The 15372-nt window shown below is 45.7% G+C and overlaps 1 protein-coding gene across 5 annotated transcripts in view; it reads left to right on the top strand.

The window, feature by feature from the left end:
* The window catches only part of LOC142584952 (uncharacterized), a 79673-nt gene that overhangs the window by 42507 nt on the left and 21794 nt on the right, over positions 1-15372 (top strand). For all 5 annotated transcript variants that reach the window (XR_012828989.1, XM_075695322.1, XM_075695323.1 and 2 more), the window contains 5 exons: positions 3361-3459; positions 6410-6505; positions 9341-9430; positions 14026-14115; positions 14208-14312. Coding sequence is in view for 4 of the 5 variants with exons in the window: in XM_075695322.1 (XP_075551437.1) it covers positions 3361-3459; positions 6410-6505; positions 9341-9430; positions 14026-14115; positions 14208-14312 (480 nt within the window). In the remaining variant the exon portion in view is untranslated. The remainder of the gene's footprint in view (positions 1-3360; positions 3460-6409; positions 6506-9340; positions 9431-14025; positions 14116-14207; positions 14313-15372) is intronic.

Below are 15372 nucleotides of genomic sequence, written 5' to 3'. Positions count from 1 at the left end.
TAGTGGTAGTTGAAGTTGGAAGTTGAAGTTGAAGTTTATTCATATGAAAAAACATAGGTACATAAATGTAATATACAGACGAAGGTCCCGTTTTCGGTATCATTACTTTGGTACCCGCGCAAGTTTTGCGAGGGTCCCAAAGTAATGATACTGAAAACGGGACCCTCGGTTAGTAACTACAATAGAATTGTGACATAGTTGGCAGCACAGCAGTGGATTGTATAATAATATATTAGTTGCAAGAAAATCAAATGATAACGAAAAGAAAAAAAGAAGAAAAACCAAACAAATCAAATGATGATAGTACTAGTACTAGTAGTGCAGTCGAACCTTAATATATAACGAGCACAGATATAATGAAATAGCGGATGTAATGAAATAAACATAAAATTTGTTTGGTCACGATTTAATTCGACAGAGTAGATTTCCTGCTATATCGAAACAAAAATGCTAGACGCCGCACGGTATCGGCTATGGCGAAACAATTTTTTTTGTTTGCACGTGACTCGAAATAAGTGTTCTAGTAGCAAAATGCCTAACACAGTCGCGGAACGACTATCCTGCAGACTCCATATTTCTCGAACCGGCGCGATGATTCGGACTTCCCCTGCAGCATCGCCACACACGTAGGTAGGTGGCGTTGCTGCAGACCACGATGCACAACGACCGATATTTCGGACGCCGCAGACATGGTGGCCACGAACAAAGTCCGCTTTGTCGACTAGGCACAAAACCGCAACTTTGGTTGCCGACTCCCTACGAAACGGCGCTGGGTATACGCCTAGCAACCGAAGCAGTGCGGCTGGCGGATTGGCTGGCGGCAAGCTGTCGCGCGAGGCTCTCCATCAATACGTTCGCACGCGTAAACCTTATCGGTTATTGAGCATGCGGTCAGACGCACACTGGCTAGACTGACGGCCGCAGTAGCGGAGTACGGACCCACGTGCTGACCACTGCGTGTGCGAAGAGCCTCCTGTTGGCGGCGGCGGCGGCTTGGCTTGGCCAGACCGCACTCGGCAAGCCAACGTACCGATCCCATGTGATACCACCTCTCGTACGGCTATTGCATAGAAATAATACATACACTCGCCAAAAGCATAATGTAAAACAATGTCGGAAGACGTTTCGGAGCCCATGCGGCTCCATACTGCGATTGTAGAGAGGGGACTTACGTGGGCCACGAAACGTCATTCGATATTGTTTTATTTTATTTGGCGAATCTACGTTTTATTTCAGCGATGTTCGTTCCTTGCCACATGGGTTTTCGGGACGAGAATGCAACTGAATTACTATTGTTCGTGGTCCTTTTGAGCAACTTAAAGTATCTTTACTAGTGGGTTAAGTAATTATTAACAAAACTTTATTAACCAACTCTCAAACTATTGCTTTAAGCGCAATATCTTCGATTACTTGAATGTATATCGCGTGGCGCCTGTTCATTTATCTTCCATATGCGTCCGGCAAGCGTTGAAAAAACTTGCAGTACGTAAACAAAAAGAAAAAGAAAACAGCTTTAGCTGCTGAGCCACTGACAATGTTCTGTTGCGGGTCAGTATCGCTGGCGACAGCGCACATTTGTGGCAACTTATCCCGGCATTGCTGCTTCATTATATAAGACGCATTATTTCAGATTGCATTGTTATTTTTTAATTGACTGAGTGTGATACTTCGCATTTCACGGATTATGATTCGCGAATGTACGGCAGGCTCCGTGTTTGTTTTTAATTGCGATAGCAAGCCATTGTTGAATATTTTGGACTGGATTGCGAAGTCTATTCTCTGAAGCCTTATGTGCGTCATATGTGCCTTCGAGATGTGTAACCACGTAAAGTTTTACTTGCAGGAGCAAGGTATACTAATGTTTGCACAAGAAAAAGGGAATATTAGAGGGAGCGTGGCGACAGGGAGCTGGCCTCGGAAGGCCAGTGTCCTCTGACGTCACCCTTCAGTGTCTGTCTACGCGTTGGCGCTAGGGAAGTAGGTCATCCAAGGTTGCCGGGCCTCACGAGTCATTATTTGCTTAGTGGTAGCCTATAGTAACGTCTGCGTCACGGTCGGTATCCGCTATGCTCTGCCCCATATTCTGCGTACGCTAGGCGGCTAGAAATTGCCGCTTGCTTATCACGTGTTGAGGGGCCTATTTTTCATGAGCTACCCCTAAAGAGGAAGCTTCAGCTCGGGGGCTCCTATCTAAATACACGTAGAAAGAGAATTCATTTTTCTCGGCAACCATTGCACCAAATTTGACGAGGTTTGTTGCATTTAAAAGGAAAACTTAAAATATAGCGACTGCTGGTTTCAAATTTTTGAGTTAGGTTGTCAATTTTTTATTAAAAATTGGCAAAAATAGAAAATTTTCAAAAACCGAAACTATCAAGTTTACAACTCTGTAACTCAACAACGCGAAATGATAATACAATTCTGTGAATTGCATTTAATAGTACATCTAAAGCGGACAAAATTGATATGTTACACATGTACATCAAACAATTTAGCAATATGGAAATAGAGCTTTTGCAGAACCCTTGTAAACGATGTAACAAACTCACGTAAAATGTAAAATGACACATCGAATTTGTCTGCTTTGAATGATCTAATGGATGCCGTTTACAGAACCGTGATGAATTTGTAAACTTCGTGCTTCTATTTATTTCAAACTGTCAGATATTTGAAAATATTTTAAACAAAATTGAAGCCCTAAATCGAAATTCCGCTTCCAACAGTCACTAGAATTCAACTTTCTCTCACACATGCAACAAGTTTCATTAAAATCGGTCCAGGGGTTATCTGCATTTAAATACAAATTTAAATACATTTGTATTTAAATTTGTATTAATACATGCATTTAAATACATGTATTTAAATAGGCCACGCCGGAGTTGGGCCCAGCTTAAGCTTCCTCTTAGTGTTTTTTTTTTCTTTACGACTAAGCTTCTAGATTACCTCTTCTCGCTCCCTCCTATTCTCTCTCATTCCCCCACGTGTTTGCGCTAGTTTCCGTCACCTTCCCTTTTGTTTAGCATCTCTAATCGCATAGAAAGAAACAAGTGGAAAGGCGTACCTTATACCTGCGACTTGCTAGAGCGCTTGTTAGCCAATGTGCGCTCGAGGTGGCGACAGCGTCGTGCGACAGCGGCGCTATGTGCTGGGGGCCATGCGACAGGGAGGACATGCTGTCGCAAGTTAGCAAGTCCTGTCTATCGTAGCTTTATGCCAACAGTCTTCAGTATTTTTGTTTTATGGAAGACGCATATAGTGACCAGATTGGCAGCGACACTTTTGCTCAACCTACTCGAAGTTTCGCTTTAGGCGGAGTTACTGTAGCCAATGTACAATGTTTTGTATTTATTTGTTCTGTAGTACGCCCGTCGGCGACGTACTTTTCGTCGGCATCGGACGGCTGCAACAGCGTCACGACGAACGAGGAGGACTGGTGGAAAGAAGAGAGCTTAGAACAACGTGAGTACCAGACGTCAGCGTTAGTCAATTTTTATTAATTTAATTTATTCTTATTGTATTTGAAGGGATGAAAGGGGCACGCTCCGATGTTGCGTCGCTATACGCGAGATGTGTCCGAATTTGGATTTACTTGCTGAACCTACGTGCACTGCTACGTCGCCTTCTTAGAGAGCTCCGTGCGCATCTGTTAAGTTTCTGTAAACGTTTTATCGCATTTGGCAAAACAAGTGTAGATTCGGGACCTTTCGAAATTCCGTAGCTCAGGTGCCTTATGCTCTTTTGTCGTACGAATCTTTGTTTCAACATACTGCGTGCCGATATTCGGTATCAAAGCAGGCAAGTAAATACAACGTAACAAAATATACGCTTCAAACGAACAGGTGAAGCACTCACGCAGGGAAACAGTAACACGTACTAACGTATTGGAAACGTGAACATGGAGTCACGCGAATACGAAAACAAGTTCGTTTCATCAGCGCCAGCACGGAGCCAAGGTTTTTACAAGGGGATTTACCTTCTGTACAGGGTTCGGATGTGAGTGCGCCCTAACGAAAGTACACTCGTAGAGGTGTTTGCTCGTGGTGGATTCTTTCCTTGTTCGCTTGCTGTTGAAGGAGTACTGCAACACTTTTTGAGCACGGCAAAAATTAAAAAGTTCGCCATTTGTAAGCAGCGTTGCCACGAACATGCGAGCCAAATGTTATTATGCTGCACGCAGCAGGAAGCCCGCAACCTCGCGTGAAACATCTCTCTCTCTCTCTCTCTCTCTGCTGCAGCCTTCAAGGCACCTTTCTATGTAGGCCCTGTCTATGACGTCATAGAACCGCGTGACAGTCCATAGGCGCCAACCATTGGGTGATTGCTCATGACGATAAGCTATTTCCGAGCGTAAGCATGCAACGCCCCTCGAATCTTCGTGGAAATGAAGAAGCGGTGGTTGTTAATGCGCCCTACTTGTGTCACCGCTCCTCTGTCGCTCTAAAGCACCTTTCTCGGATGCCAATCTTGCAGAGTTACCATGAGTGTACTGCGTAAAGAACTATAAGGACGAAGCACTATTGGCCCATTTCGCGGCGATCCTGTGGGCGCTGCCATGTTTGCTCACGTGGTGCCGCGTCCATTGCTTGCTTCAGCGGCTTCCATTGCCTCCGTGTTGCAATGGGTGTGTATGACGCCGTTGTAGCTTAGCCAACCTCTGTTTCGGGAGATACCGTAGACGGTGACTGGGTGGACGATACGAAGGTTTGGCCACAGCTTGAGAGAATATGCAAAAGTGAATTCGGAGCTCATTAAGCTATGCCCAAACGGCGCGAACAGCGCATATGGTGCTTGTTCTAAAAGCGGAGCTAAATATTTGTTCCAAGCTCTCCGAACTTGCCCGCTCATGAATTGAATCAGGATTAGTGCGTTTTGTTCGCGAATGTTTTGATGCAGCACCTTGTCACATTTCTGACTCATTAAATTTCCTCGGAGCGGTCGCCATCTGATTACTTTCTGCCTAATCCCTCGCGAGTGTGCTCAGTTTCGATAGATTTGTTCTTGCTGCGCGCAAGGCTTGAAACGTAGCTGTTTTGTAGGTTGTAATACGTAAAGATGTATTATCGTTAGGAACTCGCTTACTCTTATGTACCGTCACGATACATTCAGCTTCGACGATTCGTGCGCTATCGGTGTATTCCGTCGTTTCTCCTGCGTATATGGTGCGCATATAGTCAAGTGTGCGCACATTCACTTATACTTCACGGGTTGGCGATAGAGTGGGCGTAATGTCCGTGCCAGTTGCGGTAGCTGTGTCTAGATACTGTGCGCGAAAGTTACTATGATGGAAAGCGTTGAAATTATCTTTTTCATTGTTTAACGAGTGGTACACACTCTTGCCGAAGTTCCGAGCTTGAAGGCCTTCCTTTGAAAGTTAGCGATACAACGCTGGTGGATAAGCAAATTTCTGTGTCCTCGAGGAAAGCCGTACATCTCGAAGCGCCACTAACACGTACAGACAGTTGCAGCAGTGGTCCGCGAACTTGGCCACACAGATTCATTCCATTCCTTAGTATGTCATTCGCTATTTTTGCAACCAACTACTGCACACGTCTTCAGTCCACGTGATTCAATTCGGCATGATTGAAGCACGGTCCGGTAGCTAAAATTTGGCTGCATTTCCGACAGTAGATCGCACAGAAGCAAGGTAGAAGTGGTAATGCGAATTCATGCACTGTCGCTGAGGCGACGTGCGGTGCGTCGCCGAAAGCGCCATCTCGTTTCTCTAGAACAAACTGCTCCGCGAAAAGGGTCAATAGGGAGGGCGTTGCTAACGGAGTTGGTCTGTTTGAGAGGAGTCGTGTTCAAGAGGAATGAGCAAACATTGCTCTCTCTCGTTGCTCTCGTTGTTATTGCATTCTTTTACAATATTTCTGCCGAGATGTGTTCATTAAAAAGGCGCAGCACTCACTCCAGTGTGTTCTAAAGGTTTTAGAGAAAAGGTGCTGCAGGGACCTTTCTATTGACATAGTGGCATAGTGGGAATGGAAGAATGTGACGCTAAATACCTACTGCGACGTCCTCAGCTTCTCCGGAGGCAATCCTTTGAGTTGTTGTACATGTAGACTGAAACGAGAGGCGCTGTCCGATTTAAAGAAAAACAAAAGCAAACAAAACAAAAAGAAAACACGAGGTGCGGTATTTCTGCAAACCTTTTCCCTCGTCGTTTGCAGTTCGCTTTAGTGATAGTAATGGACGTACATGATATAGCGGAAATTTCGCTGAACTTAGTTCTGCGGTTCCGCTCGACAATTCTTGCGTTAGCTTTATAGGAAGCGATTCCCTTTGGTTAGCCGTTTTGCTACTGCGAAAGCGTGATTTACTAATGCAGCCTAGAGGTATCATGTCCCTTTGAATTCTGTCGGCCGCACGTATGTTTCTCGCGCTAATACGGATGTCTCTCGTATTTCAGTTGGTCAGTGGACGACGGACTTTACTCTGGCGTCGCAACTGTACCACGAGTCGCTGCTACCGGAGGATCGGGAAAAAGAAGAGGATTGGGAAAAACGTGAGTATATATGCCTGTATATGTTTATTGACGAAATTCAGTGGAAAGTATCCGGTACAAAGCGTAGCAGTAGAATGAGACGCACCTACGAGGTGGCGGTTTCACTAACGGTTCGCCCAGGGCCTGGGGAAAACGTTGGTCAAACCTCGTTCACCTTATATTTATATGTGTGTGTGTGTGTGTCAAAGAATGCCTCCATGTTATTCCGCATTAGACTTTGCGAAGTGTACCGAAAGTTCACGACAGTTGTGAGCAGCTTAAAAACCTACGGCAGCCATACTTAGCAGGTCTGATTATTATTTAAACGTGCCTTGATATATCTTTAGTTCCTTTAAAATCTATTACGCGAACCTCAAACAATTACTCACGTCGAAGGTACGCAGGGGGCCCGTAGGCTCTCGGAGTGTAGTAATTTGACCGGGGCTGTACGACAGGGGCTGTACCAGAGAGATTGGTTAGTATGCAAGGGATCCTTGTGTGCATATTTCTAAATGATTCACGGCAAGGAAAAAGCACGAGTACCCAGGAAAAGAAGAAACGCGACGCAATACACAGGAGTACAAAGAAGTCATGTGGTTGGTCGTAAAAATATATAAATAAGCCGTGCACAGGTATTGTTCTGAATCCCTTCATTCTGTAGGTTCTGCCACGTGATATGGCGAAACGACTTAATAGGTAAAATTTCAGTTGTTACACAGCAGATCGTTATGCGTTTAATAATAATAATAATAATAATAATAATAATAATAATAATAATAATAATAATAATAATAATAATAATAATAATAATAATAATAATAATAATAATAATAATAATAATAATAATAATGCCATAATTATTAATAATATTAACTACTCAGGCTTGTTCATGGGCACGGTAAATAAAGGATTAATTGATTGAATGATTGATTGATCATTACTTGTGTGGTCGCCTTCGCTTTCAGTTGAAAAATAATTTTGGAAATTCCTAGCAGTTTCTTTTTAAACCAACGAAGCCTGTGCGTCGGTGCAAAAGGCGCGCATGAGCGAATAAGCTTCCGACCTCCGCTGCAGCCGCGGAAGCCTTCTACACAATTGGAATCGACTGTCCGACGTGAGTCGCCCAGAAGCCATGCGTGAATCCAGCCAAATCGGGTCGATTCGGCTTGGTTTGAAACCTTCCTGTTCAGGACTGTATTGAACACGCTATAGCAGGCCGAACAGAGGGCGAATCGGGTTGAGCCGGGTAGTCTTCATCGACGTTATATATATACATTGTCTTGTCCGCAATCCGGGAATAAACACTGCGAGCGCGAGCCATAGCGTTTTGCAAGCAGTTGCGTCGGGTATTTCAGAAAGCACTCTGTCTTGTAGTTCGAAGCAAATATAAACCACATTTATCTCGCCTTTGCACTTTCACTAATGAGCCAATTGGTGCATTGCGAAAATGTGCTGCTACTTGCTCCAGACGATTCCCAAACGCAAGCCGGTGTACCGTTAATTTTCCTGGCAGCACTCGCTGCGAGAAATCAGCGTTTACGTAAAGCTCAGTCAGCTTTCTTTTTGTTAGCGACTCGGGTTAATGTATATTTCGAAGCTAAAAGCCCTTATTCCTTCAGTTTTTTTGCCTTCTTTACATTTTGGAGGAGTGCAACTGATGTGTGCTGTAAGCTTCTTCCAGAGAGCTCGGGCTCTATAACGTAGAACTATTCCGAAGTTTTCTATTCCAATTCTGCAATCAGCCCACCGCGACTGGTCAAAAACATTTTTTGGACCACCCCCACTTCTCCTGTCTGTCACGCGACGTCACGAAAACCGCGATAGCTCCCCATCTAATAATTTTTATTTTTATTTATTTATTTTTGTTTCCACAAGCAAGGAGGTACATGGTTGTGGCGGAAAAACAAGGGGAAAAAAGCTGCGGAGAAGCAGCTTGACTGTACACACTGATTACGCATAATTTGACCGAACGAAACAAAAATAGTTATTTCTGATTTGACGCCTTCTTGCCATTAGCCCTCGGGTGTTGGTGAAAAGTTTTCGGGCTGCACCCACTTCACTTGCCTCTCACGTGGCGTCACAAAACCGCAAAGACTTACCGCGCCAAGGGGACGTGTACGCGTTAAAGATGCATTAATATGCCGAACAAAACTGAATTTTCTCCTGAATAGCCGCAGGCTGCCCCGTTCCGAAAGGAATAAAAGATGGCTTCCGCCGATCACTCCGGCACTGGCTACTCGCCCCTGCCGGAGAGCATGGGTTTATTTGTAGTGTAATAAAACTTCTTGAATGGCCTTGTAATGTTTTCGAGAACTTTCGGCACGTTTACGACCTCGTTCTGCTAACTCTTCTTTGCTGAGGATCCGTTTTAGCGTGATTCTTAAGCTTCCGTCGCATGCCGCCGCGATTGTCTACGAGCCACCGCCTCCTAAGTAAGAGAAAGCGGACCAATCGCAGACGCCGGCGCCACCCTGTTCATCCTGTTATCGATATTGAGTGCAGTGGCTCGGCCCCATCGAATCCCTCTCCACTTGAGCGTGCTCCTCGGCCCTTGTCAGCCAATTAAATAAGACAAGCCGCTCAGTGTAGTATTCGTTTTTCAAGCAAACAAAAGTGACCCCCTATGAACGAGGAGGGCGTTTGATTGGTCTGTTGAGACAACCCTGCGGGTGACCGCCCGATGCTTGCGTCGGTGGTTACGCAAATTTGACGTCAGGAGTTTGGAATAAAAACATATTGGAATAGTTATACGTTATACGGCTCCTCATTTCAATGTAGTTAGACACGTCCTGTTGCAAAGCCTTTGTAGTAGCAAATAGTAGCAAGTACTGCTACTTGAGTATTCTTTTCTTTCAGAGTGCCAACCGCTGTCGGACTTTACGCTGAGTTCGCAAGCGTTCAGTGAGGCGATGGTTCCCGAGGTACAAGACGACGACTGGAAACAAGGCAAGTTCTCTGACCCAAGTGTTCGCTTTTCGCTTTGTTGTAATCGAGGCCTTTAGCCTTGCGCACGCCTTGCCCTATCACTGTAAACCCCGATGCGTAACAGCCCATGTAGTACCATAAAGATGCCTTTCCCATCGAGGCGAGCTGAGCGGCTGTTGCGGTGAGCGGCTGCAGTGTTCCATTTAGGTGCTTCTGTGCGTGGCCATCTTCGATGGCCTCATATGCCCCCCCCCCCTCCCCTGTGAACAGTAACTTAAAGGGACGTGCTCCTTGACTGGTTGGTCCGTACTTGCAGGTTTTAACAAGCGCGCACCTTAAAGGACCTCTCACCCGACCCTTTATGTAAACACAAATAGGCAACAACCAATTCATCGGCATACTCACTAATGAGTGTACGAACTTCTGATGCGTGAGCAACTGAGCGAGTTTGAGTGAATGGGGACGTGAGTGGATGCCTAAAAAAAAAAAAATTACCTAGCTGAGGTACAGCACACTAAATTGGCGAGCTATAGCCACCGTTATTTTATCGGAACTTTGTCTTCAATAAAAACAATCAATAAATTTTGCTATGCAGCGGATGTTGTAAAGTGCCGCCTAGGATTCGCTTCACAGCTCAATTTTTTTTTTTTTCGAATCGGTTCATTACCAGAGAGGATAAGAGGAACTGAGATCTCTCTTCACCGTGCTGCCAGAATGCGAGCTTCGCTGCAAGGGCAGAGACACGCTGCCTCTGCTTCGACCTAACGTCTGCGATGACGTGCTCGTGACGCGAAAGACCGCGTCACGAGCACGCCAGGAGCCCCGCCTCCTTTTATTTTTCTTATTTTTTCTTGCCTTTTTTTTCGCGATGTGGTCACGTTTCACAATCGGTTACGTCGCAGTCGGTGCGTCACACGTAGAGGCGTTTGTGCGCGTGACCTTGATCTTCATTAAAACTTCTTTCTGGGCGAGTTGGTGCATACTTGACATGAAAACTGTTTACAGCGCAAACACATGCAACCACAAAGTATAAGGGACAGGACACAAGCGCTGACTGTCAACTAACTTTTATTAACGAAAGACGGGTGCCTTATATAAGGGGAAAGGCAGAAGTGAAGGGGGAAGGGAGTGATACAAGGGAGTGATACGATGCGCATCGATCAACGAACGTGCCGGCAGTCAACGCATTCAGACGCGAAGAAACAAGAAAACGAAAAAAGTAGACAAACACTAACAAAAGGCGAGGGATACTAAGATACAATGAAATCAGTAAGCAGCCGCTTCCAAAAAATGAAGCTCTGCCGCAAAAAGCGATACAGAAGGGGTGCTTACGCACTTGCTGCCATATTTGTGTATGTAGAACGCTTCCAAACTGAGGCGCGCCGTCGCGTCGGCACTTTTGCCGAGAATCTTCGTCTCTTCCAAACGAGCCTCGCATCCTGTGCATCCAATTACATGCGCGACCAAATGTGCGTACTTGTCCTTTAAGTTGCTTAAATTTCGGGCATGTTCCCCCAAGCGTTCATTAATGCAGCGGCCGGTTTGGCCGACATAAGCCTTGCCACACTTCAAGGGAATGGCATAGACCACTCCTGTGGCACACTTCATGAACGGCTTCTCATGTTTTAGCTGGCAACCTCTTTTTTTAGAGTTGCAGATGCGTTTGCTGGGGCTACGTTTGCTGGGGCTACTTCCCTCGCGCAAAAAAGGACTTGCTGCCATATGATTCAGCGCATTCCAAAACTGTAAAAAGAGCTATAGCGTCGCACTGTTTGGAATCGTCTCTTCAGAAGTCGTGCCCGCACCTGATGCAGACAAGTTTTGAAAATCAGGCCAGCCGACTTGTGGCAGCGGGGTTCCCCCATTCGGTTTTGATTGCAGTGGCTGAGACCCTCTTTCAGAAGCTAAAACTGGGAACACGAGTAAAAGATGACCGTCGGAAGACCGACAGGCCTTTGGTTGTGCTGTACCTGCACAAGACTTCGCACAGTCTTAAGAAGGTAGCCAACAGGCATGGTGTTTCTGTTGTTTTTTCGGCACCCAACAAGCTGGCACAGTTATGCCCACGCATCTGCAACTCTAAAAAAAGAGGTTGCCAGCTAAAACATGAGAAGCCGTTCATGAAGTGTGCCACAGGAGTGGTCTATGCCATTCCCTTGAAGTGTGGCAAGGCTTATGTCGGCCAAACCGGCCGCTGCATTAATGAACGCTTGGGGGAACATGCCCGAAATTTAAGCAACTTAAAGGACAAGTACGCACATTTGGTCGCGCATGTAATTGGATGCACAGGATGCGAGGCTCGTTTGGAAGAGACGAAGATTCTCGGCAAAAGTGCCGACGCGACGGCGCGCCTCAGTTTGGAAGCGTTCTACATACACAAATATGGCAGCAAGTGCGTAAGCACCCCTTCTGTATCGCTTTTTGCGGCAGAGCTTCATTTTTTGGAAGCGGCTGCTTACTGATTTCATTGTATCTTAGTATCCCTCGCCTTTTGTTAGTGTTTGTCTACTTTTTTCGTTTTCTTGTTTCTTCGCGTCTGAATGCGTTGACTGCCGGCACGTTCGTTGATCGATGCGCATCGTATCACTCCCTTGTATCACTCCCTTCCCCCTTCACTTCTGCCTTTCCCCTTATATAAGGCACCCGTCTTTCGTTAATAAAAGTTAGTTGACAGTCAGCGCTTGTGTCCTGTCCCTTATACTTTGTGGTTGCATGTGTTTGCGCTGTAAACAGTTTTCATGTCAACCTTGATCTTGGGGCGGGAAGCGAGTCTCCCTCGAGAGGAAGAGCGCACGCGCTTTCCTTTCAAACTTCGGCTGTTTTCATGTCGTGGAGCAGTTCGATACGTTGCATAAACGATCGTTGGGGCGTGACCTAAGTTCCGCGCTAGTCTGCTTGCAGTGCAGCCTGGACCGTGACCTTGAAGCGGTGCCTTCAGCTAGATTCTATGCCAATCTTATCAGCCACCTTTCACGGCCGGCTGATTCCGTTGAGTAGCACCGGTAAAGGCATCGCTAAAAAAAAAGGGGGAAAAAAAAGGAAAGAAAGAAAGAAAGCACAGCCCTGGTGAGGGAGCGCTTCAGCAAAGGACTCTCTTCCCTCTCACGCTCCCACCCTGGAACAGTACAAGAGTCGACTGTAGGCATTCCTCTCACACGGCAAAATATTTTTGCCCCCTTAAGCTATCAGGCTCCTACCTAAATACAGGGAAAAGGTGAAATCGTTTTTCTCGGCAACCACTACACCGAATTTGATAAGGTGTGTTGTACGCAAAAGAAAAAAAAGTTAAAATCGAGTGACTGTTGGTAGCGAATCCTCATTTAAGCCGTCAACTTTTTTTTTAGGAACTGTAGCAGCATTGGCGTCGAGGAAGATGAGGAGAAACGGCGGCTGGCTATAGGGACAGCCCGTTGCCTGGGAAGCGAAGCGGGGCATGTGGTTCAGAGGTGGCCGAGAGATTTATCCGCCGAGGAACGATCGTTTGCCAGGGCCTTCTGCTCAGTGAAAATACATGACTGTTTCTTGTGGCTCATCGTAATCACTAATTTTGCACGCCGCAAACTATTGCAGAAAAACGAAGCTTTTTGTGAAGCTGAGCTATTGAGTTTACTGCTCTTTAACTCGACAATGAAAAGCGATATCGCGATTCTGTCAACTGCATCTAATAGTGCACCTAAAGCGGACAAAGTTTATATATTATGCATGACTCTTGAATTGAATACCAAAAAATGTCAGTAGGACGTTTTCAAAGCCCTTTTAAACAGTGTAACAAATCGAAATGAGATATAAATTGGTATACAAATTTGTCAGTTTTGGATGCTCTAGCAGGTGTAGTTTACAGAGCTGCGATATCTGTTCTTGGTGCAGAGCTACGAATTTGCAAACTTCGTCGTTCTTTATATTTTTCAGGCTTCGTAATTTTTGAGAACTTAAAAATCTCAGGCCTTAAACTAAAATTTCCTTTAACAGTCACTAGAGCTTAACTTTCTCTCTCGAATGAACCAAATTTCATTAAAATCGGCTTAGTGGTTATCTCAGAAAAGCGTCTCTGTGTTTTACGTGTATTTGAATAGGCGACAACGGAGTTCTTGGCCCGAGCTAAAGTGTCCACTTAAAGATGCTTGTTTTTCTCGTGGCTAGCAGCTTCACCCTTAAGGCTCCAAAAAGAAAGAAAATACTTCGCACGACAGTGAGCTCAAGCTTCATCTGCGATGAGGGAAGCCATTTTTGCAGACTGAATACTAATCCTGACCACCTGCGGTGCCGTCAAATATCTGTCACGAGTGTTTGGCAGCTGCCAGTTTTCGTGTCGTCGTGTATACTTGCCGCAAAAAGTCGTCAAAAAAGTATATATATATATATATATACAGTTCATTTGTCCCCATTAACGATTCGACCTGACTCCTTAAGGGCAAGGGTGGGACCCATGTGACAAACCAGCATCCTGAAGGGTGCAAAATTTTTGCTGCGTACCTACACTCATGTGCGTCGTCTTCTATCGTCCTCTCTTAAAGCGCCGTTTCTATACGTCCATGCGTGACAATGCGCAATGCTGAAATTCGCGATACCCAGGCCTCCGTAGCTACGTATTCATCGCGATGCTCAATTCTTTTCAGACTTCCCGGTTCAATCTTTAGCGGCCACGCCAACCCCCTTTGGCGTGATGACGTCAGAGTGGCAGGGAGGAGACGAAGATTGGGAACCAGGTAAGCTTCCCCAGGCAGTCCGGCTTTTCGAATTCCCCTCGCCTTCTCGCGTCACGCCATTGTTCGCTGTTTGCTGCTATTCCCGTTTAAAGAGTGCACTTCGATATTGGCCATCGGGTCCTCACTGCCGACTGACGGCTACTACGGTGGAGCGGCGACGGATGTGCCGACAAGTGAGGAGGAGGACTGGCATCAAGGCAAGTTGATTGTGACTCTGCATATGCCACCGCATTCTCGAGCTTTCCAGTGTTCTTGCTGTACAACTCTATCCATGCGGTTCTCATGGGACCTTAGAGAAGAAAAAAGAACTGTGCAGATCCAACGCACGTCGTGGAATCTATGGGAATCGAAGCTTTCCTGAAGCTGTTAGTCAAATGCTATAAAGTGGCCCATTTCATTCCTGCGTCTTTGGCGTAAAGGAAACTGGCGTTTTCGAGCGACCCTGTTTCCCAATGTAGCACACGTGGTGACCATCTCGAAGAGAGACTCTTGGCGTTTGCACGAAAGCAGCATACGTGCGATTGTTGCCGCATAATGGTTAGGGCCTCGGGTTACTGCGCTGTGGAACCGAGGTTCGATCCCATCATCGGGCAGGTAAACAATATTTTTGTGTGTGTGCGCTGTTCAGCGACGAGCAACATCATCCACCGTTCACGGTCAGGCAAGTGCGGGAGGGTTCGCAAAAAAAAAAAAAGTTTTGATTTAGCAACCGCATGATCCGGGAGAACGTAACATGCAATAATTCTTGCTTCTCCAGTAGTGTTCAGGCTAAAAAAATACTCCCGCACAAAACCTAATTTGAAGTTGAATAGGAAGCCGACAGACTACTGACAGCCCGCTCAGTAATGCGCTTTGTGGCTTCCTGGTGGTTAGATAGAACGTTGCATTTTTCTGAACGGGTCGTAATCGTGGATCACGTTGAACGACGCCATTAATTTCAATCCTCCGCCTGGCTTGAAGCTTCAGTAAATAGAGACCATTTTAGAGCACTCTTAGCCGTTATCTTAGTTACCGCGGAGCCTTAATGATATTAATAATTATTACTTCATATAGTCCACGCCATACAGACCAGCCAAAAGCTCGACTCGCTCCGATTACTTCTTCAAAAATGTTGGGCATTTATTCGGTCTGAAGAAATGCTTTCCCAAATATTTTGTTCGATATATAAACATGTGTGTGTTTTTTTTTTTGCCTGTATGCGCGTTATTTTATTTCTAAGAAAGCAAAGCATGAAGTGCAATAAGATTGTAATTCAGA

Source organism: Dermacentor variabilis, chromosome 6, assembly GCF_050947875.1.
Source record: "Dermacentor variabilis isolate Ectoservices chromosome 6, ASM5094787v1, whole genome shotgun sequence".
In the NCBI taxonomy this organism is placed as follows: Eukaryota; Metazoa; Arthropoda; class Arachnida; order Ixodida; family Ixodidae; genus Dermacentor; species Dermacentor variabilis.
The sequence above is the reverse complement of the archived record's forward strand: the minus strand, read 5'-3'. Positions and strand labels throughout refer to the sequence as shown.